This window comes from Phyllostomus hastatus, unplaced genomic scaffold (genome assembly GCF_019186645.2).
Source record: "Phyllostomus hastatus isolate PE091 unplaced genomic scaffold, TTU_PhHast_1.1 phas_contig_80, whole genome shotgun sequence".
Lineage (NCBI taxonomy): Eukaryota > Metazoa > Chordata > Mammalia > Chiroptera > Phyllostomidae > Phyllostomus > Phyllostomus hastatus.
The window spans coordinates 14,469,196-14,496,237 of NW_025333960.1; the positions used below are offsets into that span (position 1 = coordinate 14,469,196).

At 40.9% G+C, this 27,042-nt stretch overlaps 1 protein-coding gene and 1 long non-coding RNA gene across 20 annotated transcripts in view; one reads left to right on the plus strand and one right to left on the minus strand.

Annotated features, from left to right (window-relative positions):
- LOC123826041 overlaps nt 1-12,393 on the minus strand; it is a 60,852-nt gene extending 48,459 nt beyond the window's left edge. The window contains exon 1 of the long non-coding RNA XR_006786992.1: nt 12,010-12,393. This is a non-coding gene — a long non-coding RNA (uncharacterized LOC123826041). The remainder of the gene's footprint in view (nt 1-12,009) is intronic.
- The window catches only part of DLGAP1 (DLG associated protein 1), an 861,456-nt gene that overhangs the window by 781,047 nt on the left and 53,367 nt on the right, over nt 1-27,042 (plus strand). For 15 of the 19 annotated variants that reach the window (XM_045849787.1, XM_045849789.1, XM_045849788.1 and 12 more), the window contains 2 exons: nt 18,041-18,414; nt 22,581-22,672. In XM_045849787.1, the coding sequence (XP_045705743.1) occupies nt 18,041-18,414; nt 22,581-22,672 (466 nt within the window). The remainder of the gene's footprint in view (nt 1-18,040; nt 18,415-22,580; nt 22,673-27,042) is intronic. The other 4 variants (XM_045849790.1, XM_045849791.1, XM_045849800.1 and 1 more) reach the window with 1 other exon arrangement.

A 27,042-nucleotide genomic window follows, 5' to 3' on the forward strand; every position in this document is an offset into this window, starting at 1 on the left:
CCAAGAGATTATTTGCCTGTGACCTGGCCCTACTCCAAATTCAAAAAGGGGCGTAATAGAGCATATTGATTAAGCGCCTCTGAATTCCTTCTCTTCAGAAGTAAGCTTCTGTTCAAGAAAATAGAGACTTCTAACTTACTGGGGTAACATTAGACCTTTCATTGCCAACTTTTCTACCCATTTTCTCCAAACCATCAAAATTAAATTATCAGTTCTATTTACGCATCATTAAAAAGTTATTTTGTGTCTTCTCTTCAAGTGATGTTTGACTTCAGTCACTTTTATAATCTTAGCTTCATCTTAAACTATGTTGGAAGAATTGTTCCCTTTTAATGAAGTTATTTGTCGCTGTGTTATTTTTATATCAAATATTATGAGGGGGAATGAGCAATTTGATTAGAGACCATTCCCTTTGGTCCTATTAATTTACACAGCATTTTCCCCTCCCATTGAGCCTAAATTTGCAACTTCATGCAAACTTTATAAAATATTTTGTGGTATTCCCAGAGTCCCAACTCAATACCAGCCAAAAGCCAAGTCAATTGCTACTCAGAGGAAGAATTATGGTTTAGAAAAATTACTTGGCTGGCTCCCAGAAAAGTAACTGTCCACACTGCTGCTGTTGCTGCTCCTCCTGCAACAGCTGCACGGCAGTTCACCAGGGCTTTCACATGCACCGCCTCTCCACCCTGCAGAGGCGGCTGCGAGCACAGCTGCCAGGCAGGAGAAATTTCTCTGGTCTTTCTTGCCGTTGGCAACTGACAATCGGAGATTTGCTCCCACACCGCTCTTCCCTACTTACTCAAATCGCAGATTTCCCAGATCTCTTTCATTCCCTTAGGTCAGCAATTTTCAACCCTTTCCATGGCAGGGCACAGATAAATGAATGACTAAAATTCTGTAGCACATCAAAAAATATATTTTTTGCAGCTCTGACAAAAAAATAGGTATAATTTTGATTCACTCACACTAGACTGCCATTGTTGTGTGGCTGTTGTCATTTTTTTTTTCAGTTTGACAATCTAAGGGTAAAGAGGTCAGTACCCTGACTACGTAGTCAGATATTGCATGTTTTAAAAATTATTGCAGCACACCAGTTGAAAATCGCTGTTTTGTGTGATAGAATTTGCCACAGGGAATCATTTAATCCAACAAGTACATGCAGTAGTGAACAAAAATCTACCCAATCACTGGTTTTCTCTGCTTTCGTCCAAGAGCACTAGACTAGGACCGGAGCAAGCAAACCGGGATGAGTTCTGTAATAAAGACATGTAGCAGGTGCTAAAGAAACCCAAATTAAGAGAATCTTGATGAATGAATATGAGTTTTCCAAGCAACGAAGGACACTCAGCATATATCAAGACATCACTTAAGTGCCTAGCCAAACAAATGATTTTGCAAATAAACAAATAAACAAAATTTTAAAAATAAAACCAAAATGACTTAGCTGGTAAAGGCATTTATTTTTTCAAAAAATAGCAAGTCTAAAGGAAGGGCAGCCGATGAATGTATCAAACCCAGCTTCTTGCCGTCTTTTCACCCATGGCCATCACTGCGGGCTTGTCTGCTCAGGCAGAATACCCCTTGTGGTCCCCAGATGGCAGCCACGCAGCTCAGAGTATCTCTTGCAGATGACAATGTCCAGGGGAAGAAAGGGATCTTCCTGATTCATGTCATGTAAAGAGGGAGGTAACCCTTCCCCAAAGCATTCCCACCAGACTTCCCTTCTCCTTCACCCTACAGACCAATGGAGATTCAGCCTCCAAGTCTAGGGAGGTGCTGCCCTCCCCCCCTAGAAGTCTTGGCTGTGCAGCAAAGTCAACAGCATTGGGGTCCTCCTGTTGGCAAGGAGGGAGGTTATCAGAAAGCAAACGTGTGCTGCAGGCAGAAAGGCAGGTGAAGATGGCATTCTGGAAGCGATAAGTCACTAGGCGTGAAAATGTCAGGAGAGGCAAACAAAATATGCCGCATCCAGGTGGTAAAGGAGTTACATGCTAGTGTTTGGCTGTGTCTTGCGGATCGGCGTTCCTTAAGTGCTTATAGTGTTACAGAACACAGGGCCAAGGAGGGTATGATATACTATTACCGAAAGGACCCTTTACTAGGTTCACTTGTCTGCTGCCAGAAGAAAGACGTCTCTCAATGCCAGAGATTTGTGAAAAGGAAATGTTTATTTAAAGCTATACAGACTTAGTGACCTAACAGTGACCTAATGTCTTCATTAAAATATCAAAGTCCTTTAGGATACCCACAGAAGCCCAAAGTGCTTCCTTCTCCCTCTGCGCTAAACTGGGGTACCGTATCTCAGGAAAAGAAGTAGAAGTCCATGATTGAGGCTGCCGGCACCATCAGCTGTGTCGCTGTTCAGGATCTCCAGCTAATCCAAAGCCATGTGGCACCTTCTCATGGCCCACTGGCAAGAGTTCTTTCACCCTTCTTCCAGGCAAAGTCTCTCCTGCTTCCTAGGCCATGTGGCCAAAGGGAGCACCCCAAAGCTGTGTGGTCCTCTTCTACCAAAGCTGCAGGGGTCCCCACTCTAGCAAAGCTGAGTGGTTCTCCCCCTACTGCCATAGCCGCGTCTCGGTTTAAATCCCCTCACCAAATCTTCCTCTGTACCCCATTTCCAGCTACTCCTACAATCAGTTACACACCTGCCAGCATTCCTGTATTATTCCAAGTTTACTGGGCTGCCATTGTGAGTATGGGCAGGTGTGGCCCCATGTCATGGAGCCAGTCTTGTCCAACCTCCTGTGCAGGCACTGCAACCAGTGGACCTGCCCCCGCCAGTTACATCTTGGGTGGAAGTCCCTTCCATCCCCCTGGCTCAGAGCATGGCTACAGCTATTTAACATATCTATGCAACCAATTAAAGGGCACGCATAGATATGTTAAGTGACCATGCCAGAGGTTAGCTGCAAAGCTGTCCCTGTACAAAACAGCTCTGCATGTTCCTGCTCCATGTGTCCCTTCCCCCAACTCACACCTGTGGGGGGAAGGGGTGAAGACATCTTATATATCCTTCTAATATTTCCTGGACACCTTGAGTTCTGAACCCCATTCCAAATCTGTATTTGGGACCCCCCTCTTGGCTGCACACTGTTTCAATAGAGTGTGAACTATCAAAGGTTAAACATTTTTCATTATTCTTTTTTTAAATGTGGAGATCACATAAAATTTCCTTCAAGAATAAGTGGTTAAATACAGAAAAATACACAGCAACATATATGAAAAAAATAAGATTAATTTAGTCAAGTGTCATAGCAATGAAGACATAATAGTGTATCTAATTTTTATTCTAATATTTGTACTTTTTTATGATTACAGTGGTAATGTGTGTTCATTTTTCTAATTGGACAAATCAGAGAAGCCCAAAGAATAAAATAAAAATCATCTCTCAGCCCATCACTGGACTCTAACTATTTGATGTCAAAGTTGGGTCCTCACGTGCACAGTTGTGTTATACGGAGTTACAGTAGTGAGTTTCTTTTTTATTCTTTATAAGAATGAACTTCAAAGTCAATTTCTTCTTACCATAATTTCTTGTCAAATTTTGTGTCAAACAAAAGCAAACAACTGCTGGTCTTTTTAGAAGGAAAAAAAACAACAAATAAAGCAAATACACACACTAGCTTAAGTTATAGCTTTCAGCATTATTACATTTTAAAAAAATAAAAGTCATATCACTGTTTTAGAGTTTTTCTCCCAAAGGGGTGTCTTTCTGTCAACTTTCTACTTTGTAGAGCAGGTTATCCAAACCCAGACTCTATAATGTAAGTAAGTAACAAAAGCAGGCAAAACAGAGACTTCTTCAGAAGCTTCTGGCAGGCGTACGGCATGGGAGAGTGGTTACAAGAACTGAGGCCAAGTCTCTTCTTGGTAAGATACAGTGTTGGCCTTGAGAGTGGTTATAGGTCAAGGCCCCAGGTCCTCAGCCCTAGAAAGGTATTTGGATGTGTTCATTGGCACCTTCAGGAAGCTGTCCATTGTACCTCCCCACGACAAGGGGTCAGGATGTACAAAATTCCTTAATCTTTCACTTCTAATTTTTAAATGGAATTCTGAACATCTTACTATTTAATAACAATAGTAAGACTGTTTTAAAAAGTGTTAAGACCTGCCTAGGCAGAACTCCATTATGGTTACTGGTTTTTTTAAGTCCCCTTTTAATTTTATGATTTTCTTTTTCACAAACTTAGTGGTACTGTCAAGTTTCTGGGTAAAGTTGTTTTTTGTTTGCAGCTTATTGTTAAAAATCTATAGAAAGGCTAACAATATCCTGCCCCTAAGAAGCTGTTTAACCTTGGGAATAAATCACTTAGCCTTTCTGGTCCTTAAAAGGAGAAAGTTTAAGTTTAGAGTGGCAGACTGGAAGAGAGTTTAGAAATCATTGAGTTTTGTCCCTTCTTTTACACGTGAAGGACCTGAGATTCAGAAGAGTGAGGGACCAGACAGAAGTTCAACATCTTTCTCCAAATTTCATTATTTTGATTTCTAAGAGTTCAGTGAATTTTTAAATTAATTAGGTTTTTCAAAAACCAATTGAATAGGAGATACTGAAGTATAAAAGAATAAAAGCAAAAGCTTTGAAAAAAGATACTTTATGATAATTATTCAAATTTATATGTAGAAAGGAAATGGGAACTGTGTAAAACATAAAACATGCAATGCACAGTAATTACCTAACAAATATTTACTGAACGCTCACTTGGAGCTTGAAGTCTAGCAGGGAACTGGGAAGATAATTGTAACATAATAAGTGCTCTGTCAAAAAAAAAAAAAAGTGCAGTACTAATGAGACCTAGAAGCATTTAGGACATTCCAGAAGTGTGCCTAGAAGAGGTGACACCTAAGATGATGCCTGAAGGAGAAAGAGGAGGAGAGAACTTACTTGGTTTGCAAAGGCCGGGGAACTTGAGGGTTTTAACAACTAAAAGTAAAAGTGGTCAGGAGAGTTCTGAGACCTGAACTGTGAGCAGGAAACAAGTAATTCAGAATCTCCAAAACCCCAGATTTGAGACTTTACCCTGAGGGTAGACCTGTCAGCTAGAAAGCGACAGGGTCTGTTTAGTATCTCCAACTCTTGCCTGAAGTGTGCGCAGCAATGCGGAAGCAGGGACAAGACAGACCCAGGGAGACCAATTAGAAAAGTATTTCTCAATATATTTTGACAAACAAAATACAGAATGTACACACATCTAGACACATACACACAAACTGAAACAAGTTTTATAAAATACTTACTTTTCTGTTGTTGAATGCATTTTCTAATGACACTTTCTAATCTATTTCACCTTTTGAAAGGTGAAACAGCATGACCCATCTCAATTGATTTCATGACCCATTGATAAGTCACAGCTAGCAGTCTGAGAACCCTCCAGTTGGGAAGTTGCTGTGACCCTCCAGAAAGGAGGTAATAGGATCTAGGGAAGCAGCAAGGTTGGAGGATGTGGAATGATTCCTGAGGGGCTTAAGACATAGAAGGGCCCAAAGGCATGAGAGGTAGTACCCAGAGTTTTGGCTTAAACTCTTGATAAATTAAAAGGTCATCTGCTGAGATGAGGAACGTTAACTGGAAGATCTATTAGGAGGTTAAAGATACTGAGCATTTGGGAAATGCCCATTCCCCTCACCCTCCTTTGGTCCTAAAGACTACATTATATAACTCCATAAAGTGTTCAAGCTTGCCTAAAAGAGGGAACAAAATGGTGGAGATGGGAAGGATGGAATCATTAATGGAGGGGCGTGGGTTCCAGAAGCTAACCCTGAAAATTCTCATTGGAAAGGACAAACTATAAATCCTGGAGAAATAGCCCAGATCAGAGACTCACCTGGGGCTTTGCTACAGCAGCTATCAGGATTTTTGAGAGCCTGAGAATAGGGCAAGCATAGCTTTTGGCTTTTTGTCTAGCTAGCATGTTGGCAGGAGTTAGCTTCTTAACACACGGTGTTGGCATCAGACACAGAGTCCCGATCACCAGTTCAGGAACATAACAGACATTTCTTTTGCACTTCTTATAGAAATGGGAATCCATTAACTTTATTTTTCATGCACGCCCTCTGACAGCACTGGGTCAAAGGGAGTTTTTTTCCTTCCTCTTTTCATAGCTTCCACAGCCCCAATCCTTCTCCTTCTAAATCTTTTATTTTACAAAACAATAGGGAGTGATGGTAGCCTGTTGCTAGTTGAAGATTTTGAACAATAGGTGTTTCTGAGCTGGGTTTATTGAAATGGTCTTGTCTGTGTCCTGGGGGAGATTGTAAATGAGATGTCAACAGGAGCTCTTTTGTGTAGATGGCATTCAGCCTGAAAGAGAGGAATTTCCTCACTGTGCTAGTATTTAAAGTAGATTTGTTGCTGCTTTTGCTAAAACTTTTTATCCAACTGCCTGAACCAACAGCACAGAATGAGTCACTCGGTTGATTGTGACTTCCTTCCCTGCTTAGCGAAGCACTGACTCAGTCATTTACATTTAGAAAGGAGAGCTCCTAAGAAGCTTTCTTGGATTTTCATCAGCATGAGCTTCTTTCCTAGACCTTCACGTGGAACTGAACTGTCAGCAATCCTGGGCCCCCGGGAGAGGGCAGCCTAGCCAGACTGTTTTTCTCACTCTCAGAAAATCTTCTGGCTGTTTTGCTCACTTTCTTTGTAAAATCCAAAGAGAAGGAGAAAGGCAATTTCCTGCTTTAAGCCTCTTCCTTTCTCCCTCCCCCCTTTTCTGTAAATGACAGGCAATTTCAGTTAACTCTAATTACCGTAGGCTGAGGTTGGATTAATTCCACCATTACAAGATAAGGCAACTGTTTTTATTACCTCTCAGCCAGGTGCTGGAGGGTGACAAGACTTGCCCATATCTGGAGACCTGACAAGGTTATCAGCAACTGTAAACAGGCTGAACCTTTGAGCAGCAGCCATCGAAATGCTTCCTTTCTTTGTAATCCATTTCCCCACCCTTTATTGCTAGTTAATTTTGATTCCTCTAGTTTTTCCGCATTCCTGCATCTTAGCACTTAAGCAATCATATCACAATCATAACTATGAACAGTATAAGCAGCAACCATGACCCAATCCCAAAACATGAGCATAATATTCCAACCCCAGCCCCAAACATACGACACAGAATATTGTAACACATTCTGTTTGGTAGATGGATAACCACCAGGATATGTAAAAATCTTTTTTCAAAGAGTTGATATGTAAAAATCTTTCACCTCTGACAATAGAAATCCAAAATACATTGTATTGCCTTTACTTTTTATGGTTCCTTTTGAAAGTAGAATGTCATCCACACCTGGAGATGGTTCAGTGATTACTTTAAATAATAAAAATTTCTAGTGTTCAGTCTATTTTTATCTGCAGTTCACTAACACGTCTTAGTAAACCCATCAGTTTATTCTTTAATTCAATCTATGTTACTTACATGGATTATCTGTATTAGATCTTGGGTTGGAAATGTGATATTAAAAATGTGTATTTTTTTCAAACTGTCCATAATAGGTAACACTTTAATAAATGAAGAGTGCCACTGCAGATAAACTTGTAGGTGAGTGTCCTGAGTTACATCAAACTAGCGCTGTGCCTGGACCTAGCATGGGGCCACCCCCCTGTCACTATAAATTATGATGGGTCAAGGAAAGAATGTTGATTTTATGGATTGTTCTGTGAACTCAGACTATAGCTTGAGGATCTGGGAAAAGAATGAGGAAAAGAATGATGGAAAGGATGAGTTAAAACACAAACACACACACACACACACACACACACACACACACACAACCTTGCAAATATGAACTGTTTATAAGAACATGTCAGACTACCCCATTCTGTAACTGGTATAGAGACTGGTCCATGTTGTGGTAGGAAGCCAGTTAAAAAACTCTACTCGTACCCTGATTATCCTTATAACAAAAATCACAATGGATGTTTCTCATAGTGATAAACCAATAAACACCCCAAACTCCAACGTGGTCAAAGAAAGAGAGACAATGTCAGCAGGATTATCAAATCTTGTCTTGGATTCCTCTTTTCCTTAAAGATATAGAAACCTTGCCCATACACAAAGCCAAACCCAGCACCACCTGCCACCCTCCGTGTGGGCTTAGCTGGGACAGCGCTCCAACCAGGACTCCAGCTGCTGCTGAAGGAAGCCCTGGAAGGGAGCACTGACTGCTCGAAGGCATCTAAAGCACTGGGTGGACGTTATTCCTCCGTCTGCAGTTCTGAAGGCCATTGCCCAAAACCTGACCTTGGAACTACTTGCAGTGTAACTGTTCTGCTGCTTCCTGCAGACAGACACCTTAGAGCATGTGATCAAGGGGTACTCCCCCAAGCCCCTGGGTGTGTCAGGTATATTAGCTTTCTACAGCCAAAAGAGTTCTGAATCCCAAGCACATCTGACCAACACATATTTGATCAGGGCTTTGGGATACAGGCATTGTTCCCACAAGGGTCAAAAGGTGATCTTAAAGACAAAAGTATATGTAAGGCAGCTCTTTCAAATACCAGTAAAGAAGCTTAGGTGAGAAGAACCCAGGTTCCAACCACACTCCATCCTGGAGAACATGGACAACCCATACTTTCTGGCCTCCTTGTCCCTTGGAGAATTGAGATTATAGATACAACACCTGGTTTATGAAGATGATGGTGGGAGGTAGGCAGAGTAAATTGATACAGATTTTAGTGCTGGCCACACCAGTTTCCTGGAGTTTTTTTACATAATTTTGACAAGTGATAAAAACCCAGCTGTACAGTTGGAAGTTAAGTGGAGCCTTTAAGTGGCCCTTTACTCCCCGACCGTGAAGGCTAATACAAGGGCTGAAGTCATGCTTGCTGCGTGATGCAGACAGACAGCTCTGTGGGACACCTGGATGGGCTCTTCTCTGGATTTGGGTCCTCTTCATCAGTCAGTGACACATTGGGGTAATGAGGTGTCATTTTAAAGTGCTGATCCTGTTATTTGAGAGTTGGTAAGGGACTGGTGTCCTTTCTGGGCCAAGGGGTGGACAAAAAACAGTACTCCACAGGTTAACCCAGATAGTTTTTCCTGTTTTGACTTTGAAAAGGCGGGTTTCAGGGAGGAAGGAGGATGAATAATTAACTGCCTAACTACACAGACCAGGGCCTCCTGTGGCCTCCCACTTGCCCTGTTCTCCAGACTCAGGTAATTATTCCTCATCATGCTGAAACCAACAGGAAGGAATGGTGGATGCATTTCTTTCTTCTTCACTTCCCCATACATCCTGTTTTCCCAGGCTTGGGGATTTGAGTTTGCCTTGTGTAAAAATGTCTGCTTCAGGTCAGGCTCTCCTCCCGGCCCTCTGTCCACAGCTAGCAGCACCAGGCTGCTTTGATAGGTCTGCCTTCTTTCCAAAGCCCAGACAGCTTCCAGTGGGCAGAGGTTACAGATAAATCCAGCCTGAAGTTTCAGTTTGGACTTAGCCTGACTGGATTCTCATTACATATGACTTACCTGGTTTGTACACAGGTCACTCACTCTACACGTCTCTCACCTTCTTGAGGGAGACAGGTTGGCGATATATGCCCAGTACCTTGTTCCCATCGAGAACCAACCAGTTACTGCACACAGCCTCAGGGCACTTCAGTTCTATTTTGTTTACCAGACACACAACTACAGGGCAGGAGAGTCCTGTTCAGTTGAGCAATTCCATTCCAGACTTTTCCTTGTATTCCAGGCTCCCGCTCTCATTGTGCAGGTAGTCCCAATTCTCATGAAATGGGAACAAGAGGCAAAGAAAGTTCCCTGGCTCTCAGATACCCATCTCGTGCAGGTAGACAGAGCATAAAATAATCAGTCAAATAATAAGAAGTGAAACGAATGGAGGAGAAGAACGGCAGCTGCACGGGATAGGGCAGTTAGCATCAGGGACCCTCATACAGCCATCTGCTCCGTGCCCATGGGTAAAGCCAAGCAGAGAGGATGGAGGAAATTAGGTGGATAATCCATGGAATCAACTGTTTCCCCTGACATGAAGTTGGTCTTTTACATACTAGCTCCGTGTCAGAAGTTGGCCAGTCACAACTGCATTTGGCCAATGCCAAAACAGAAGTGGGCACTGGTAAAAAGGACATTATATTGCAATATCCAAGATCACTGAGAATAGCTTTGGTGAGTATTCGTTTTACTTGACTCCCAGTGACCTCCTTGTTAGTGTCTTCTTCTTTTTCCAAGAAGTCTCTTCTCATTCCTGTTCATTTTTTCACATAACAAGTATGTACCTTACATGGTACTACTCCATGCCACACATGTTCTAAGTACTGTGGTCACATCATGAATAAAACAGACAACAATGACTGACCTATGATTCTCACTTCCTCAACTAATTCCTTTCTCTTAGTCTGGTCAGGAAAAAAAATCACATGAGAGAATACAGGAAAGTATTGCTGAGAAGTGACATGTGAGAAGAAATGAAAACTTGTTGAGAAGCTTAAAAGAAAAATTTCCTTCCCTGCTCTGGCACTATCCCTACGCCAGGACTCCTAGGCATGCTGTCTTTCAACAAAACTTGGTCTGCCCTAACCTGAGGAGTTGGTACACCAGCTGCCCAAACAGGAAGCCTTATATAATTCGGTAACCCTGACCTTGGGCCCTGAATCTTCCCCTCCTGTAAACAGTCTATTCAACCCAGGAAGGCCTGCAGACTTCACTGGAACAAACTTTGAAAGATACATCGTGTTACAAACATTGAAAAAAACACCATAAATCCTAGAGGAAGTGACATATCTGATTCAGTGGTTGAAATCACTTCATAAACTAATGAAACCAAAAGAAATTTAATTCCAACAGATGAAACTGCCAGGGCAGTCACTTGTGTATGTGGATGACTCAATAGCACCTGTTGGAACGGCTGGGAAAATGAGCCGTGAAATCCTGATCACATTCTCTACTGGAAACAACAGCCCTGCCTGGCAAATTAGTAAGCCTAATGTTCTCAATATCCTGACTTCAACATGTGTGCCTAGTTCTGAGAGACTGTGATTCACCTTAGCTACTGGGCAAATGATTCTTACTCAGAGCCCTGGGTTTTTAACCTTTAGTAGTAAGTGGTTTGGGCAAATTTTACCCAAATGTCTACTTTCAAGATGTTCCTTTGATATGATTGATTTCAGGCAACAACTGGTTCCACATATGGTAACCCTCCATTTCTAATACTATTTAACTTGTTGCCAAGCTTCATTAAAAGTCCAAAATACAAGTTTTAAACCTCAAAGCGCCTGGACTTGGGTCTTCTAAAATGACTTTCCTCCAAACATCATTTAACTTCCTTTAATTTAGTTAATTAATGGAACTTTTTGAAGAGAATGGTTCCTTTGATCTGAGCCTCTTTCTTAGTTTCCAGTTCACATCTCCAGAGAGGGAGAGAAGGGATGGCCTCGCAACTGGCCGGAACTACCAACAGCTCACAACTGCAGTCATGCCTCCGAATCAGAGACAGAGCGGAGGGCAGAGGACCCATGAGGAGGAAGACTGGTGAAAAATACTGCCCTTGGCATTTTTGTGGGTGTGTGCCCCACACAGAGATAAAAGAGCTGGGGGAGTGTGGAGGCTGCAAGGCAGGCTCTCTGGGAAGCTGGGCCTACTGTCTGGAAATCCCAAGTAATCTTTGCAAAGAGGCAAACTGGGGAAACCAGCAATGTAAATTACAAATGCTTCTGCCTGCAAGTTTTCTGCATTCAACATACAAATTCAGATAAAAATGGAAAACACAAGTCTCACCCAGCAGGGATCCTCACTGCCATCCGCCATACCAAATGGCTACAACAGTTCTTGCTTTTCAACTTGCCATCTTAACACAAAAATGTTACTCTGGCAACTGCTTAAAAAGAAATCTGCAATCTCAAACCAGAGATCTTACCCTGAAGCTAGACTAAAATTTTTGTTAAGACGGTAAGTTAAAAAGCAAGACATTCTGACTCTTGATTTCCACTCTTTATGCCTTTTTGGGAGATGAGTTCAGCCAAGATGTCCACCCCTTTCCACGAGCATTACTTACCTTGGAGCAGAGCAGCAGAATTCAAGGTAACATCGGTGATGTTCCAAAGCTTGGCCACCAGGGGACACTGGAGAGCAGGGTTGCCAGCCCTAAAGTACTTTGTTTTCTCAGACTTTTAGTTGGGAAGGAGGGGGATGGGTGTGGGGGTGGTGAGGGAGTTACAGCTGACTTACAAAAAAAAAATTGTTCTCTGAAATTATGCCACTTGCCATTTTGTAAAGCAGAAGTTGCCACGTTACCTGTTGCCAGGTTCCTGAGAGTGCTTGGGGAAAATGTGGGCGAGAAAGGTACAGCACAAAGTCCTTCAGATTGGTGGTTTTCAAGCTCTGTTGACGGGCTGTCGCTGACATTTGGAGAGCAGCTGCCGCGGATTGCCTGCGCATTGTTTGATTGTAGTTCTAACAGAGGAGTGGCTGCGTCTTACATCATTTCCAGGCATGAAGTGCCTGGAGCTTTTTTTTTTCTTCTTTTTTTATGACTAACTTTCTGATCCCTCCCTCTCTGGATTTAGGTACAGTACAGGCACTGTGAGCAACAGACTCACTTCGGGAAGCCCAAGTTTTGTAGCAACTTGTTAAAACAACTTGAGTGCCTCTTTAAAAAAAAAATTGTGCCTAAAACAAACCTTTCCATTCTTCCTTCTGAGAACAATGTTGTGTTTGATTAGCTTCAGAGCACTGCTCCGTGAAAGGTCTGTTCTCCCCACAAGAACGGCTGCTATCAGTTGAATAGATCTCTGAGCCAGACATGTCGAGGCTTGGGGCATTTGTCTGGCATTAGGAAGTGTCTGGAATACTAGTAACTACCAACTGGCATGTCTTATGACTACAAGAGTTATTACACCACCCCTCCCTCTCTGTCCACATTCCCTCTCCTTCCCCTACACGCTCACACAAGCATGCTTTTTTCTACTTCAATGGAGAGAAGGTTAACTAGTCTTTGTGGTTTCCGTGGAGGATGACTTTAGTGGAAATCATTTTCATAACTACATCCCTTGAGCCAAAACTAACCAGGAGAGAAAGCTAGGGGAAGCTCTGTGCCTGTCCCAGCAGCCCGCACCCCGCACCCCACAGCTCGCTGCCTTCTCACCATGACGTGGGCAGGGCAGGGACTGCTGACCGCCACACTTTGGGTGGCCTGTAAATGTTAGGCTGTAAATATTTTGAAACATGGGAGCGATTTTTCTATGTGTATTTTATTTTGTGGAGTTTCTCCTTTTTTTGCAGTATTTTTAAAGTTGTGGCTGGTACACCCCTTGTTGACCACTCCAAATTCATTCATTCTCCAAAGCTTTGACAAGTTCCTGCAGGGCACAAAGAACTGTGCTAGGAGCAGTTTCCTGGCAGTTTCTCATGGAAAGCATTAGGCTTAACTGGACAAGGTGTTGACATGGAAGGTTTAATGAGGGCATGAATACAGGTGGTTTCGGTGAAGGATTAGAGATGAGATGTAGAGTCCTGAGTATGCTAACTGTACCACTTAGTAGCTGAATGATTTACCTGCTCTGAGCATCAGTCTTACTGTGAAACAAATGGGGATAGTGAGATCTTCCTCTGTCATTAGACCACGTCTATTAAATTCTTAGCACAGTGTGCGTTAGAGCAAGGACTTACTCTCTGATGGTTAGGTTGGTCTAATAGCACACCCAGTATACGGACAAATTCTCCATCTCATCATCTTTGTTTTCACCTGGATTTGTGCTTTTATCCTGTGAAGGACCCCAGCCAGACCACTGATTGGCACTGGGTAGAGAGTCCGCCTTGTATAGTGAATCACCGTGGTGGCCCGACCTCCACAATTCACTGTAAGGTCAGCACTTCTGGGCCTACTGATTGGAAGCAGCGGCAGTGATAGCCATTTTGTCCTCGGCTGTGCCAAAACGTATGCCCAGGATGCCAGAACATGTGTCACTGCTACCAAACAGCCTGTTAGTAATTAATCTGGCTCGTCTCTTGGCTTCCTTCTCAGCTCTGTGACATCGCTCTCAGTGGGTCTCTACTGAAATACTTTTTAGATATCCATTCATATTCATAAAGCCACAGTGCTCCAGTTTGAAAGAAACCTTGTCAGCTACTTCAGATGCCCTCAAAATGGTGGTGCAATTTCACTAACTTCCCAACCAAAAGATGAACTTGTCTGTGTTTGAACTTCTGGACTGAGCACTCACTATCCAGCAAGGTCCCCATGTTCCATCTTTGGGCAACTGACTGGGGAAAATTCATTTTTATGCCTCTCTAAGCTTTCACATTGGTCATTTTCCTGGGTCCTTATAGAAAACAAGCCCATGCCATCTTCTACCCAATAGCCTTCAAAATAATTAAAAAGCCCTCTAGCTTCCTTCCCTTGCAAACTGAACAACCCCTTTTGTTCATGGTATGGAATCATGAGAGTAGAATTAAAAAAACAAAAACAAAAAACCTAGGAGAGAAGAAGGGTTTAGGGCTTAGCCCAAAAAGCTAGGAAAGAGTGATGCTGGGAAAAACTGGGGGATTGAATTGTATGAGTTCCTAGGGCAGCCTTGAATGCAAAAGATTTGAGGCATGAGAAGGAAGGGAATTGTGAGAAGTGCGAGCTGCATGTTGGATCTTTCTTCTGCTTCAAAAGGTAATCTGAAAGATCTGAACTCCTTCTCATTCCTATTTGATGACTGGCAGTGGTGCTTGCTTGCCTGACTCCCGCAGCAGAACTGTGCCAAGCTCCACACTGCAGCAAAAGCTCATCCTAAAGCCCCTGGGATGAAACATGGTCGATGGTTCTCGACCTCTATTCAGCTGCCTTATTCAAAGTGGGACAATCTTAAATTCTTAAATTCTTACCTCCTTCGGGCACTGGAGCTGGGCCAGCCTGTTAGGGAAAACCTAAGTGCAGGGTTCTCCCTGTCCAATCTAACCCTGGTAGACTTCTGGCACTGAGGCTGCTCTCTGGACGTTCCCATTGATCAAAGTGCTAGGGGGACTTAAGGAAAATATTAACACTTTCCCCCCCACTTTCTAAGGTCTTCTGGCTGGGCTAATAATCAAATTAATAGAGACAGATTAACAGAAGAAAATGAAAGCTTTAATACATGCACATGGGCAATTCACAGAGGCATGGAAACTCCACGAAAGACCATGAGGCAGCATTGAGTGTATGAGACATTTTTGAACAAAGGGGAAAGGGGAAGCGGGAAGGGGGGATTAGATTTCAGAAGTGAGAATGGGCGATTTACAGGTAGTTGAGGGAGACAGGGAACCTAGGAGTCTGGCAAATTCTTGCTAGGCAACTCAGAAACAATGGGACACAGGGGGTATCTAGCTAAGAGGCTTGGAGTCTTCCTGCTAGGGTGAAGATTCTTAAGGTGATTAAGACAAGGCTCCTTTTAAAGCAGGTTTCTCTGTCTGAATATCTTGGGCAGGATAGGGGGGAGGACAAAAGTTCTTTCTGAGTCTTTTGTTTCTTAATAAACAGCTGAAGATCAATATCCCAAAAAGCAGCTCCCAGGTGGCAAAAATTTGGTTCTCTTCAGCACCCAGAATTATCCCTACGGGAACTGAAGAGGAGCTGACAAGAACCCTCAGATGGCATCAAGTTGCAGTTAGCTCCAGAGAGTGTCCCCAAGTCCAGTTATTGCACTGGGAATGATGTGTCCCTCTACTTCTATGCCATGCTTATCACATCATGGCAGAATTTGTACTATAAGTCACAGCATATGCAATGATACTCTTTCTTGGCATTGTCCAGTTTTGACTGTCCACATTAGAAGAGGAAATTGGGGTAGCTAACCACAAGCAGTAAATCATCCAAAAGATTAGACATTTGATGTTAGAATATGGCATTTAGTTTCTTTGGAATATGAGCAGGCCAAATGTCCTGACAAACCATTTTGAAGAAAATAATGAGTTCATACTGTAAAGCCTTGTCTTGGGAGAAAAAAATAAATAATCTAGTCTCATTTGAATCAAATAGATTCTATCCTAATTATGGTCACTTCCCGCTCTCATCCACTCTGGTCTTCAGATGAACAACCGAGACTGAGTATTACCCTGAGCAGGGCTATCATGTTCGTACCTCCCTAGGAAGCAGAAGGTAACTCTGCCAATAGGGACAGTGAGTGAAACTAAATTGAGTGAGGTGAAATATCGATAGTGCTCACCTGGCATTACTTGGCCAGAAGCTTCGCTGCAGCCCATGGGAGAACCTGAGACCAGACTGGTTCTGGACCTTGCTCTGCCTGCACCTTGCAGGCCCTGTGAGCCTCCACTGGTCACGGTACCTCTCAGGACTGCTCATTGTTGCACTCTGTGCCAATGTAAAGCTGTGTGTTTTACTCAATAATCCTAAATGGAAGGGCTTCGTGAGGTGAGCCTCTACCAGTCATCCATCCCAGATAACTGACAGGTAACATATGTATTATTCACAGTGCCCTTCCCCCCGTCCACAAGAGCACATATGATATTGTAAAGTGACATCTGTGTGGGATTTTTTCTTCCCCTCTCAAGCAATCTCTGGGAAGTAGCCAAACATCTCTGTCCCTATGTCTTCTATATGGTTAAGGAAATTGCTCTGAATCACAGGGCAGTGGAACAGAAGGACAGTATAATAGGGTCTTTCTGTTTATTGTTCAGCATTGGATGCTTCCTTTGAGTGGCCTCGGGAACCATCCTAGGTATTGAAGTGAATACTTAAGATGTACTTGCTTTCCCTCCGCAAGATGGCCCCAGTGCCAGCTCGAGCCGGGGGTTAGGAGTTGGGAATGTGTGGTCAGGACCAGCTGATGTGGTGGAATAACAGTGACACAAGCTGGGTGGAAAAGGAACATGTAGGTTGGGGGTGGGAGTGGGGTGGGGAGTGAGTGATGGAAACTCTACAGTTTGAACCATGTTTTAAAGGGACTAAACAAAGTCTTTAGAATGCTGATTAAGGAATTGTTCTTTACTGGTAGGGAGTTCCCACTTGAACACTTAATAATTCATTTTGATTTGTATTTTTCTATAGCATACTACACATATAGAAAGCTGCAAACCAGTATATAAAGCTTCTTCAAGACCCTCAGGGTTATAATCAGATGGTTGGAGAGAAGCCCTAGAGGCTGCTTCAGCTGGAGCCTCAGGAGGACCTTAACTAAATCCACAGGTCCAAGAAGGACCCCTCACTGCAGAGTTGATCAAGTCACCCCAAAGGACAGCACATTAGGGGGTGGGTCCAAACAGACCACACACAGAGAGACTGCTGTATAAACTGCTGTGTACATTTATTTTACAACAGGAGACTTCAGGGCAGTGTATTCCCTCTTACTAAGTAGTTCTGCTCAGAAACGACAACCAAAAAATTCAAAGCAGAAGTTTATGTAGTGAGCACCTATGCAGAAAGAGAGAGACAGAAAAGAGAGGGAAAGAAGGAGGGAAGGAGGGAGGAAAGGGAAGGGAAGGGAAGGGAAGGGAAGGGAAGGGAAGGGAAGGGAAGGGAAGGGAAGGAAGGAAAAACTGGATGTTGATAAAGCAAATAGCTGGAAGCTATGCCAACATGCTGTGTACTCCCATCCTACCCAGGCACCTCTTATTGTTACTAGGATTATACATGTTCACAACCTCTGTGCTTTCCTTCTTCTTTTTCCAGTGTTTATCATCAACCATCAGAATCTTCTTTATTGAGTTACTTTGTTTAATATTACCTCTATTTGATGTTTTCTGGAGAAGGCCTGACCCATGTGTACACATTATCCCTCAGGGTGTACTGTTGCCTGGGAAGATTTCTACAGATGGCTAATCATGTCTATTTTATGTTGATGCATATTAATTTCCATTTCAGAAACTTCCATCTCAGAGATCGGTGTTTTCCAGTCTTTTGTCCCCTCGATTTTGTGGAGATGTCACCTCATAGAGGGCCCTGAGGGCCCAAGCAGGAATTTTACTTAGTTTGTCAATGGACTTGTGCTCATGTTAAGTGTCTTAGTGTGTTTCACATGCTCTGATTTCCAATGGATGTCAGTTACAATATCAGAAATTAAAACCCATGCAGCAATCACAGTGTCTTTGTTTTCACTGTCTTCCAGTGTCATCTTGCATTACAACATATAAGAAGACACCACCTCCAGTCCCACCCAGAACTACCACGAAACCTTTCATTTCTATCACAGCCCAGAGTAGCACAGAGTCTGCCCAGGATGCCTACATGGACGGCCAGGGCCAGCGAGGAGACATTATCAGCCAGTCTGGACTGAGCAACTCCACGGAGAGCCTGGACAGTATGAAGGCTCTGACAGCTGCCATCGAAGCTGCAAACGCCCAGATCCACGGCCCTGCAAGTCAACACATGGGCAACAACCCTGCCACTGTCACCACCACGACCACCATCGCCACCATCACTACAGAGGACAGGAAGAAGGATCACTTTAAGAAAAATCGATGCCTGTCTATTGGAATACAGGTAACAGGCTCTCTTTCTGTCCTTGGAAATAGAAACCCCAAACTAAGAAACATGGCTTTTTATTTTCCCAGATTTGCTGTCTTGCCATTTTGGATGATATAGGTATGTCTAGGACCCGATTTTCAAATTATTGTCTCTGAACTCCCTACATTGTAAACACGATGAAAAAAAATTAGGAAGGCATTCGTCTATAGATATTATTAGCAGCTGTTGTTTTTGTTCTCTAGATTGAATGTGTGGCCCCGAATGGAGGATAATTAGACAAACACTAGCATGGTCAAACACAAAGTGCCCTCAATTCCTAATGCACATTGTGATTCTCAACAAAGGAGTGCACATCCAAGAATAACCAGGGTTATCGGGTTGTGTTACTGTACCTTCAACACCCTTGAGTAGCCAGATGAGAACAAAAATGTGAGTCATTCCTCATAGATGTGGGAGGGAGAGCAAGACCAAAGAGCCTGATGGTGTGGAAAGCAGTAACTCACAGCACAGCATCAAAAGAAAAGAATGCACAGCAGTTTCCATGTAATTGTTGGCTATTTAATCAAATGTCTCATAAAAGTCATCAGACTTCTCATTTACTTCGCTATTTTCTGCTCTTCAAATATAACATCAAACTGATTCCTTCTTTTCACATCTACTCAGCTTGTCTTACCCTGCTAGAAATTTCCTTCTATCAATGGGGAGAGTCATTCTTCTCCTCGCCCCGTCCCCCACCCCCCCCTCCCGTTTTGTTGGGCCATGTCACTCTGCAGGCTCCCTTTGAACAGTAACTTCCTGATGCGGTGTGCAATAAATCTACCCACACTGAACCAATACTAGGGCACATCTAAAAGCCAGGTGTGGAGTACATTTTCACAACAGTGATATATTTTCACAGTCCGTTGTGCAGAATCCACTTTTAAAGGGTAATTAAACTTTCTCTAGTAGTGATGAGTCAAATGCTTTTTATAACCTGAGGTTACCACAACACAAATTGTCAAGCGTCCTAAAAGAACCTGTAGCCTTGGTGCTTGGGACAACATGACACAGCAGGAGGCATGGGCGCAAAGCCAGCCTCTGCCCCAGACGGTGCACAGCTCCCTAGAAGCTAATGCTCCTCCCACCACCCAAAGGATTTGGAGGAGTGGGGGAAAGCAGAGGTCAGTCCTCTGTGTCATCCTGGCAAATGACTTCATCTTCCTGAGCCTGTTTCCTCTTCTATCCCTCATAGGGTTATTCTGAGAATTAAGTTTACTAAATCCTCTTCTGATGGAGGTACAGAGACTCAATGAGTAGGATAGTGGTAATGGCAGCACAGCAATGTGAATATAATTAATACCCCTGGAACTGTTTTAAAAATGGTTAAAATGGAAACTTTTCTTTACATATGTTACCACGATTTTAAAAATCTACCTTAAAATACAGAGGGAAAAATCTCAAAATATAAGTTAATAAATGGCAAAAGTATATGAACATCCCATTATGTCAACGTCATTAACTGTTCAATCTAGGAGTCATAAAAATTTCCTTATATTGGAAAATAATTTGTAGATTTGCATAGTGGTTAAAAGCATAGATTCTTGAAGCCAAATGACTGGTGTTGAAATTCTGGCTTCTCCATTTACTGTGTTACTTCCAGCATGTTATTCAACCTCTCTGAACTTCAGTTTCCTCATCCTCTGCAATCTTACATATAAAATGGATAATTATATCACTGCCTCATAGACTATTGAAAAATTAAATGAGCAAAATACTTAAAACAGTGCTTGACACATTCTAAGAACCAGATATGTATTAAGAAAACATTTTCTAAAGGAAGAGCAAATTTTCTTTTATTTGTAGATAATACACAGGACTGCATAGAAAAGCTAATGGAAACTGCTGAAAAACTATTAGAATTCAATAGAGTAAAAGAGTACAATATAAATACAGAAAAATCAATAACTTTTTAATATATTAATAATAAACAGAAAATGGAGCAAAAAAGTCCATTTACAATAACAATAGAAACTATAAAAGAACAGATTAAACTTCATAAAAAATATATAATACCTATCTAATGTCTAAAAACAAGTTCATTTTGAAGATTTTGATACCTCAAAATAATATAGAGACTTTGGGAGTTTTTTTTTAAATTACATTAAAAAATAATTACAGGATGAGATTGCCATAAAAAATATCAAGATTTATTATGAAATTACCAAAACCAGGCCTGTATCGATGGAAACAGAACACAAGAAAGTTGGCATCTGAAATCAAAAAGATTAATTAGTAGGAACCAGATCCATTGGTGATACGTGTATTTGTGGGAGGGGCAGATTATTAGAGCCCCACTTTATATCTTACACAAAAATGTGTTAGGATAGTGGATTTAAAAAGTAAACATGAAAAAATGATAGGAGAATAGTAAATACAACAGGACTTTAAAAAAATAAACTTAGGGTAGGAAGCCTTTCTAAACTATAAATGCTAGATTGACTACATAGTAATTCAAGATTCTCTACAATGAAGGACAAAATTTAAAAGACAAAAGATAAATGAGAGAAAATATTTACTATATATATAACTGAAAAAGTGTTATTACAGGTTATAAGATATAAAAGAGCTCCTATAAATAAAACAAAACACAACTCAATAGATAAAAACAAAAAACTAGCAAAGGTTATGAATAAGAAATTTATAGATAGTCCCAGAGGACAATAGATATTTTTGACCTGTGATATTAGCGAAAATTTAAAAGTTTGCCAACATTTACTATTGGTGAGGGTGTATGGACATAGAGACTCCCACACACTGATTATGATAGGATGATAAATGCGTTTTTTAAAAGGTTTTATTTTTTTTTAGAGAGATGAGAAGGGAGGGAGAAAGAGAGGGAGAGAAACATAGATGTGTGAGAGATACATCGACTGGTTGCCTCTTACACGTCCCCAACCAGGAACCTGGCCCACACCCAGGCATGTGCCCTGACTAGGAGTCAAACTGGTGACCCTTTGGTTAGCAGGCTTGGCACTCATACACACCAGTCAGGACGGATGATAAATGCTTTTAAGAACAATTTTGCAATATCCCTTACAACTGAACCTGCTCAGTACCTTCCATTTAACATTTCTACGTCTAAGAATTTTTCCCAATCAACAGTTTCACAACTGTTCCAAAGATTCATATGAAATATTAAGTGTAGTACTATATGTAATAGCAACAAAGAGAGAATTACCTTGAGGCCCATGTTGTTTATATGGTCATTAAAAGAAATATTTATGTAACCAAAAAAAAGATAAAGGTAGACCTATATTTACTAACATGGTAAAATGTCCAAAAGATAGAAGTGTTAATGAATAAAGCAAATTGCAGAAAACCATATATAGTATAATCTCATCTGTATAAATTTTGTATTAATACTCACTTTTATATGTAATATATATTAAAAGATGGTCAAATGTGCATCAAATGATTGACAGTAATTCTTGAGGGACTTCAGTTTTTTATATTATATATTTCTGTATTTTAATTTTATATAACTTACATTGAATTGCTTTTATAGGTAGCAAAAATAATTTATTAAATACATTGGAAAAAAGAGAAATAAACCTCTTTGCTCTGAATAATCATAGAATTTATTTCAAATTTGGCTTAATCTTAGATTAGGCCTAATCTATCACATAGGCTCTCAGTTACATACAGACATGTTTTCCATATGAGCTGCAATATAACTATTTAGAAACCATGGCATAATATTCAGCCAATTCCTTAGTTTAAGGGGAAAACAATGAAGATACTCTATAGTTTATCTTAATGAGGTAAACACCTAAGCCTCCCAATATTAATAATTCTTACTTCAATAAATTAATTTTCTTCCTTCTTTTTATTTTGTTATCTGCAAATTTTGAATGTCCAAAGACATATTTCCATCTAGTGCTCACAGGTAACTATGTATGAATCTATGGGGGAATCATAGACATTTATTAGGCACTTTTTAAGTGACTGATGTTGCATTTTATGGAGATCAGCAGAGTCAAAATGCATGATATAGTAATGTAGTGATGGCTCTCATAAAATACAAAAATATTAAAGAAAACAATTACAAATCACAAAACATTCTAGTGCAGGTGTTTCTAATGAAAAGTGATATTTGTTCTTCAAATTAGATAACTAAAATAGAGCACCTCTACATTCTTCAGGTGGATGATGCTGAAGAACCTGACAAAACAGGGGAAAATAAAGCGCCCAGTAAGTTCCAGTCCGTAGGAGTGCAAGTAGAAGAAGAGAAGTGGTGAGTCCACATGTGTTCATCCTCTTTCATCTTGATGTTGGCAAGTATGGTACAAGTATGTTTCCCCACGATAAACCAATAGGAATCAATTATATTTTCCATTAACTTTTGGGAGCATATAAAGGGTAAGATTGAAATGATATTAGCTGATTCCCTTCTCTACTTTAAAGTAGAGGCCACTCAATTTAAGTTTTAGCTGGAACAGTAGAGTAGACACATCACATTCACATACACATAAACAGTATATATTACTGTTGTGTTGCAAAACTCCGCCTGTTCAAAAAAACATTCCTGTTTGGCACTGTAAACTTTTCAAGAGAAGAGGACTTATTTTATTCCCTCTTTCCCCCGGCACTTAATAATGGCTGGTGTTTAAAATGCGCTCAATGAATGATAAACAATGAATGAATGAATGAATGAGGAAGAGGAAAAAGAGAAAATTTCCTATTATTATCCTAAATCAACCGTTCCTTTAGAATATTCTTTAAAATAAGCTTACTCTAGAGTCATAGGATCTGGAAATGGGAAACTTAGGGCTTCAGAAAATTATCGAATCCACAAGGTATTACTGAGGTCAGTACATTTATTTTGTAAATGAAAACTTGATCCAGAGAGGTTTGTGAGTTTCTTGATCAAACTGTGAGGGCCATATGTGTGAAACTATATATAATTGACAATAGTATTCCCAGCTTCCAGAATTGTGCTTTGCACATAATAAATATGCAGCAAATATTAGTAAATAGAGTAACACTGCAGTTACAGTAAGAAAAAGAGCTCTATGTTATAAATCAGGACATCATCTAAACTCAGTCACCAGCATTCTATGTGTTAATTAGGAAGAATCGGTTAAATGCCATCCATCCACCATCTATCGTCCATCCATTCAATAAGTATATATGGAATGTCTCCTATGTGCAGGGCTGCCTGTAACACATACTGAAAATCTGAAAGGAAGTCATGCATCAGTTCATGGAAGGAATCCTATTTCAGAGCTTCCTGGTATTAACTCTGTTCTTGCATTTAAGAGTTTTTTTAAAAAATATATTTTTTTTATTTATTTTTTAGAAAGAGGGGAAGGGAAGGAGAAAGAGAGGAAGAGAAACATCAGTCTGTGGTTGCCTCTCACATGGCCCCCACTGGGGAGCTGGCCCGCAACCCAGGCATGTGCCCTGACTGGGAATTGAACCAGCGACCCTTTGGTTCACAGCCCACACTCAATCCACTAAGCTACACCAGCCAGGGCCATTTAAGAGGTTTTCTATGTAATTATATTTCATATAATTATATAATGCAAGAAGCCCAGAAAATTGGTATAACTCTTTTGGAAACTATTATGACAAAAATTAGCAATACTGATGTATCTGTCCACACCCATTGACCCAGGAATCACATTCATGGAGCTATCCTGAATGAAGTTAGTCAATGGAAGGGAAACATGTATGGAACACTATCTACTATTGAAAAAGAAAAATGTTAATTATCAAATGTCAAACAACAGGAGAATGCTTTTGTAAATTATAGCACATCATCACCAGAGAAAATATTACACAGCTATTAAATGTACATTAATTTGTAAAGAAAATATGAGAAAATTCCCATGATACAATGTTAAATTAAAAAGTTGAACACATAATATCCATGTATAATTTTCATAAACATGGACAAAGACTGAAATGTAATCTTGTAAAAATGGTAAGTTTAGAAGTGGTTTTCTTCTGTTACTCTAAAATATTTTCTTATTGTATTTACTGCAAGTGTTAGTAATTATTATTTTTAAGTCAACCTTTCTGACACATGTTTCTTTAGTTAAGTGTTTTAGAAATTTTTTTGAAAATGTCAACTTAGGAGACATGGAAGATCTCATGGTAAGGAAACACATGTATTCTGTCCAGAAGGCATCCAGCCATATACTATGAAAAATAGAGACATTCATTTTTTAAAGAAATTATTTATTTACTTATTTACTTATTTATTTTTTACTTATTTATTTATTTATTTATTTATTTATTTATCTTTAGAGACAGGGAGGGAGAGAGGAAGGGGAGAAACTTCAGTGTGTGGTTCCTTCTTGTGTGCCCCCTACTGGGGACCTGGCCTGCAATCCAGGCATGTACCCTGACTGGGGAATTGAACTGGTGACCCTTTGGTTCACAGGTCGGAGGTCAGTCCACTAAGCCACATCAGCCAGGGAAATAGAGACATTTACTGATGAAGAAGAAATATTCTACACAGGACAATGACGCTTTAGTCCCTTCAAAGTAGGCATGTTGGGTCCACACACAGTCCTACCAGTCACCACTAGCTGCCCGGTTGTATTTTCCTGAATCTCCCTGACAGTCTGAAATCTCTTCCTTTTCAAAGATGATTTTAGTTTTGGGAAAAGCCAGAAGTCGCAGGATGCCAAATCTGGGCTGTAAGGGGGCTGAGTCACCTGAGTGAATTTATATTTTGCCAAAAAACTCTACATGAGATGTGATACATGAGTGGGTGCATTGTTATGAGGAAGCTACCAATCACGGCCTTCTAAATCAACCAAATAGTTTCCATGGAAGGATGTACAAGCTTAACACAAAATTTAATGCAGATTCATTGCTCTACTCACTCAGTCATTTTTAATGCAATGGCCACACAGTATACATGCTCACTCAACAGCGTCTACCGCCCCCACTGACTAGTACAGTGAAGTCATCATTGTTCACATATTTGCATTCCAGTCTACTCTCCTTAGCTGCCAGGTTACATAGATGTTGCACAAACTGTTCTAGTTATATTAATAATGTCTGGGTTTTTTTCCAGACAGACCTTGTATTTCTTCTTCACTCACCAGCCTGACTTGCTTGTTTTCCTCAGCGGTGTAGTGGTTAAGAACCAGTGGTCTTGATCCAGAACACCTAGATTCAAATCCTGGCTCTGCCACATTGCCACTGGGGGGACTTCGTCAAATAACTAAAAATCTTTGTGCCTTGTTTCCTTATATGTGAAAAGGATATTATCTGTGAAAGAAACCACCCTGTGAAAAAGGGCAGTTTCTGATCCAGCATGTAAGAAGCTTAGAAGTCACCATTCTGTCCTAACAAGTGAAACACTGAACAAATTGAAAAATCAACAACTCTTCTTAAATCAGTCAGAGAAGTGAAGTCACAGGGCATACCACTTCCCCGGGAACTGGAGAGACAGTTAAACAGATACAGAGAATCGGAATGATAGCTTACTAGAGTAGAACCCAGAAGCAGAACCCTTTGTGGGAACCAATTATCAGGGCAGGAAAACCTAAACTGTAATTGACAAATTGCTGGAGGCTCAGTGTGGCTAAGTCTGAGAGTCCAAAACCTCAGAGGGACCCAGCTACACAGGGGGACTACCACACTCTTTACCTCGAGGTAAAACTCTACCAGTTCTTCACAGCAAATACCAAGAAAAATTCCATCCAGAGAAAGAGGGAAAGGAACTATTTTTAAATATACCAGAATACTTTGTTATTAACAGGTCTGCTCTCAGAAGAAACTATTTTATCAGAGCCTAACCTGCCTGGGCTTCATCAGAGCCTAACAGACCTGAGGGAAAGGAAACACCCAACCCTAGCGCCCTCTATCCATTCTGTCTCACACAAGGGGAAGAAAAGCTGAGAAGTTTCTCAGCTGTTGAAGGGCAGGGGCACAGGATCACCCACAGGCTGAGACCTGGTCAATCAGAGTGCTTCCTCACCTCACCACCACATCAGGAAAGGCCTGCTCACTACAGTTCCTTTGCACAGGACATCATATCTACTTTTCAATAATAATGTATAAAGCTTACTAAAATGTAAAAATCAAACAAGCAACAAGAACAAATAACACCCCAGTTTGATGTTACTGAACCAGCATCAGAACCAGAGCATATATGTGGCAAGAATTATTTGAATTATCGGACCAAGAATTTTTTTAAACTATGGTGAATATCCTAAGGGCTTTAATGGAAAAAGTAAATAGCATGCAAGCAGAGATGGATAATTAGGCAAGGAGATGGATTCTAAGAAAGAATAGAAAAGAAATACTAGGGATCAAAAACTCTAACAGAAATGAAGGACCAGACACACCTGAGGATCTCTGAGCTTGATGATGTAACCATAGAAATTTGCAAAACTGAACAAAGAGAAAAAAACATGAAAATAATAATAACAGAATATCCAAAAACCATGGTGCAATTATAGAATATGTAATAAATACACAATGAGAATACCAAAAGAAAAGGAGACATACAGGAATAGACATAATATTTGAATCTGTGGTAACTGAGAATTTTCCTGAATTAAAGTCAGAAAACAAAGCACAGATCCAGGAAGCTCAGAGAAGACCAGGCAGGATAAATGCTCAGTATGCTTTACTTAGACA